Source organism: Chiloscyllium plagiosum, chromosome 2 (assembly GCF_004010195.1).
Source record: "Chiloscyllium plagiosum isolate BGI_BamShark_2017 chromosome 2, ASM401019v2, whole genome shotgun sequence".
In the NCBI taxonomy this organism is placed as follows: domain Eukaryota; kingdom Metazoa; phylum Chordata; class Chondrichthyes; order Orectolobiformes; family Hemiscylliidae; genus Chiloscyllium; species Chiloscyllium plagiosum.
In genome coordinates this window covers 24,092,834-24,097,766 of record NC_057711.1, presented here as the reverse complement: position 1 = coordinate 24,097,766, position 4,933 = coordinate 24,092,834, and the positions used below count along the sequence as shown (strand labels likewise).

Here is a 4,933-nt window from a genome sequence, read left to right as displayed (position 1 = left end):
TTCTCCTGTTCCCTGGATGCTGCCTGACCTGCTGCGCTTTTCCAGCAACACATTTTCAGTTCTAATCCATTGCGCCAAGGACCCATCGATCACAAAGACTTATAATTTGCTAACCAATCTGTCTTGCGGCACTGTATCAAATGCGTTCTGGAAGTCCAAATATCCAAATCCACACCACTACCCTCATCCACTGCCTGTGTCACTTCCTCAAAAAACCTAGCAGATTTGTCATACATGACCTGCCTTTGACAAAGCCATGTTGACTGTCTAGTATTAACTTGTTTTGCTCCACATAAATACCTTGTCTTGGGTTATGTCCTCCATCAGTTTTCCCACTGTTGACATCAAGCTGACAGGTCTGTAGTTTTGTGGTTTATCCTTTGTCCCACTCTTAAATAATAAGACCATAAGATGTAAGAACAGAAATCAGGCCATTCAGCCCATCGAGTCTGGTCTGCCGTTCAATCATGGCTGATGTTTCTCAACCCCATTCTCCTACTTTCTCTCCATAACCCTAGGTCCCTTTGTCAATCAAGAACCTATCCATCTCCATCTTAAATGGTGTCATATTTGCAATCCTCCAGTTCACCGGGAGTAATCCTGTGTTTAAGCAGACATGGAAAATTTCTGCCAACAGGTCTGCAATTTGCTCCCTTACCTCTCTTGACCATTTAGGATGCATCTCATCCATGCCTGGTGACTGCTCTACCTGGAGTGACTGGCAGACTTTTTAGCACCATTATTTTTTAAGCTATCACCATACTGTTCAGTTGTTCAACACTCAATCATATTTTCAATTAGGCTATTGTCACCATTTTCTAATTCGGTAAAGGCAGAAGCAAAATACTATTATCATCTCTGCCATACCATTTGTTTCAGTGAGCAGCTTACCCTGTTTGTTCTTATGGGCCCCACTCTATCCTTCACTAATCATTTACGGTTAAAATGTTTGAAGAACATTTTACTATATTTACTATTAGTGCAGGCTGCTATCCTTTCCTTATGCTCCCACTCAGCCTTCATTTTGATGGGGCATAAAAATATTTACCACACTACAGCTAAATCTGTGAGCGAGACATTTGGCTTGATCATGACATTATTCTTTCTACCACACAAAATACTCATCTTCAACAGGAACAAGCCATAAATCCCCACCAATGGGGTGGTGATGAAGATGATGTTGCTACTGACCAAAAACTTAACTGGATCAACCACATAAATATTGTGGTTACAAGTGCAGCTTGGATGCTGGGAATTCTGCAATAACTAAAATATTACTTTACTTTCTAAAGCCTTTCCATTTACAATGGCACAAGTTAGGAGTTAATAGTATACAATCCCTTTGCCTGGATGAATGCAGTCCATGCGGTCCCCATTGCCTGCAATATTCCAAACATGCACAAGCAAACATCAGGTAGCCAGCACCACTTCCAGACCTACTTACACCAACATGAAAAACTCATGCATTGTATTTCTGCTTCCATGGATTATCACCAACTTAAGGTTAACAAGTTGACTTTGTATTTTGTCACGAGTTCAGTTCATTCAGGCACAGAACTAACCAGTCCTTTGAGAGCAGCAATTGTAACATTCCACACCTGAACCTGTTGTAAAGTATGCCAAGTCAACTGGAAGTGATAGAATATTATTTTCATTTTAAAAAAAAGACTGAAGGTGTGGGACCCGTTCAGAAAAGGCCACAAGACAATTCCAGGATATGAAAACCTTCACTTTAGAACAAACAGTACTGTGCATTTGACAGATGGCGGATCGAAAGCAATTGTTTTGGCAGGTATGTGCAATTCAATGTAATCATGTTTCTGAGAATTAAAGGTTTCGCATCCCCATTAAAAGTTACTTCCTTATTGCTCACGCTGATCTGAAGCAAACTATCCATTGTTTAGAATAATAGATCAAACATAGGTCCAAGGGAGCAGTTTTCCATCTGTTGAGAACTGGTCCACTACTGCAGCCATTCCATTTTCTTCATTGACTGGTTACAAAATTTGAGAGAGCCTATACTAGAAACCAGTTACTCTAAAGTGTTGGATCACATTTCATCAGGCAGTGATCCAGGCCCATTGGCCTGCAGCAGAATAAGAACATATCAAAGTTGTAAAAGCTATTTAACTACCCCGGGTTAACATAAATTATTAATCTACTTACGAAGGGCTAAATTGAGTAAGAGGTGACAGAATATGATTATTTCCGGCTATGATGACGGCGAAATTCAGAACAAAGTAAATGTGAAATATCATTTGGCACCCCTTGGCCACCTCAGGTCATAGAGATGTACAGCACCAAAACAGACCCTTTGGTCCAACCCATCCATGCCGACCAGATATCCCAACCAAATCTAATCCCACCTGCCAGCACCTGGGCCATATCCCTCCAAACCCTTCCTATTCATGTACCCATCCAAATGCCTTTTAAACGTTGCAATTCCTCTGACAGCTCATTCCATACACGTACCACCCTCTGCGTGAAAACGTTGCTCCTCAGGTCTCTTTTCTATCTTTCCCCTCTCACCCTAAACCAATGCCCCTTAGTTCTGGACTCCCTGGCCCCAGGGAAAGACCTTGTCTATTTACCCTATCCATACCCCTCATGATTTTATAAACCTCTATCAGGTCAGCCCTCAGCCTCTGACGCTCCAGGGAAAACAGCCCCAGCCTAATCAAGCTCTCCCTTTGCTCAAATCCTCCAACCCTGGCAACATCCTTGTAAATCTTTTCTGAACTCTTTCAAGTTTCACAACATCTTTCTGATAGGAAGGAGACCAGAATTGCACGCAATATTCCAACAGTGGCCTAACCAATGTCATGTACAGCCGCAACATGACCTCCCAACTCCTGTACTCAATACTCTGACCAATAAAAGAAAGCATACCAAACGCCTTCTTCACTATCCTATCTACCTGCAACTCCACTTTCAAGGAGCTATGAACCTGCACTCCAAGTTCTCTTTGTTCAGCAACACTCCCTAGGCCCTTACCATTAAGTGTATAAGTCCTGCTAAGAATTGCTTTCCCAAACTGCATCACCTCACATTCATCTGAATTAAACTCCATCTGCCACTTCTCAGCCCATTCGCCCAGCTGATCAAGATCCTGTCTTCATTGTCCACTGCACCTCCAATTTTGGTGTCATCTGCAAACTTGCTAACTACTAAAGATCTGTATTGGCAGATAGCTGTTGGATCTGGGTGGTCTGTAAAGTGTATGGTGAGATTATGTCCCTAAATGAAGAGAATAAAGTACAATTGCATTTCTCATTCTCCCATTAAATGATGCAGGAAAAATTATTTTCATATTCCAAAAAGCCTCATCCCATGAAGACTTGAGTCTGTTTTCTGCTTCTTCCTGTGTCACATTTAAGGAGTGGGCAAGAGAGAAGAGGAATCACAGATTTGAAAGCCAGCGTATAACAGTTTGAGCTTGAAAGTACAGTACTGTAAATGTTTAAATGTATTAAAATACACTAACTCTTATCTTACTTTCCTGTCTCAGGTGACGTGAGTATTTGGGACCTTGATAGTGGTTCAGTACTGTCCGTTTTTACACCAGACAGTGTTATTCAGAGCATGACTTTAGCACTTGAGAGCAACCTCATTCTTCTTGGCATAAGCAACAGCCCTGTCCTCATCGTCTTAAAGCTGACATCAAAGAACAAATTGGAATTAAGTTCCACAGGAGGAAACATGTTTGGAGAAGAATCTAGCAGCGAGGAAGACGACAATTTTAACGATGATTATGGTCTTCCTCAAGCATGAATACAAATATTTTAACCACTGGTTGAGCAGTGTCAGCTGAATACATTAGATTGATAGGGTCCAGTGCCATTTTCTGATCACGACTGAAGTTTTCACTTATGCTGCATCACAGTAGTTCGATTGAAGCGCCGACCCCTTTCAATTGCCAGGTTATAAATTAATATCAACATGCTTATATTATTTGGAACTTCCAAATAAAATCAGAGTTAATACATTAGCTGATGTTTAACATTCAACTTGAATGGATTAGCACATCTTCCTGAGTGGTTAGAAATCAGCAGTAAACTGATGGTTCATTCAGACAGTATACTTTCCCGATACAGTGACCCCTGTTCTATGTGAATAATTATTTTTCAATGTCTTATTATACACATTGAAATACTAACCTCCATTCTCTTGACATTTTATATCAAAACAGTAATTAATGCCATTGTTCTATGTGCATAATAAAAAATATTGTACAAGGAATCAAAACACAAAGTTGCTTAATGGACAATTAGCAGCATTCTGAAAAACAATTTTGGAACAAGCAACTTAAAAACTCTTGCAGACCCTGAGACTTTGTCTATTGTAAAGCTATATTTTGCATTTGTTTTTAAACAAAAAAAACTGACATCACTGCTATTTTCACATCTTTCAAACCACTATAAATATTTTCATTTCCTTAGTAGCCCTTCTGTTCTGCATTACTGTAGAATATATGATTTTTCAGGAAACAAAGAATAGGGATAAATAAATTTATTTCTGAATGGCAGGCAGTGACTAGTGGGTGACTACTGCACGGACCAGTACTAACACCCCAACTATTCACAGTATAGGTTAATGATTTAAATAAGGGAACTAATGGTAATATTTCAAAATTTGCAGATGAAACAAAGCGGGTTGGAAGAGAGTGCTTGGATGTTGCAGTATGATTTGGACAGGCTGAGTGAGTGGGCAAATGCATGGCAGATGCAGTATAATGTGGATAAGTGTGAGGTTATCCAGTGGAAGCAAATAAAAAGGAAGGCAGATTATTAAGGAAAGCAAACTGTACATTGGCCTTCACAATAATAGGATTCAAATACAAGAACAAAGATGTTTTGCTACAATTATACAGAGCATTGGTGAGGCCAACTTGGGATATTGTGTCCAGTTTTGGTCTCCTTATTTGAGAAAGGAT

The 4,933-nt window shown here is 40.0% G+C and overlaps 1 protein-coding gene across 4 annotated transcripts in view; it reads left to right on the top strand.

The window, feature by feature from the left end:
- Positions 1-4,180, top strand: part of LOC122557528 — a 102,510-nt gene extending 98,330 nt beyond the window's left edge. For all 4 annotated transcript variants that reach the window (XM_043705285.1, XM_043705292.1, XM_043705298.1 and 1 more), the window contains 2 exons: positions 1,668-1,792; positions 3,509-4,180. In XM_043705285.1, coding sequence (XP_043561220.1) covers positions 1,668-1,792; positions 3,509-3,771 — 388 coding nt within the window. In that variant the 3' untranslated portion in view covers positions 3,772-4,180. The remainder of the gene's footprint in view (positions 1-1,667; positions 1,793-3,508) is intronic.
- Positions 4,181-4,933: the final 753 nt, after the last annotated feature.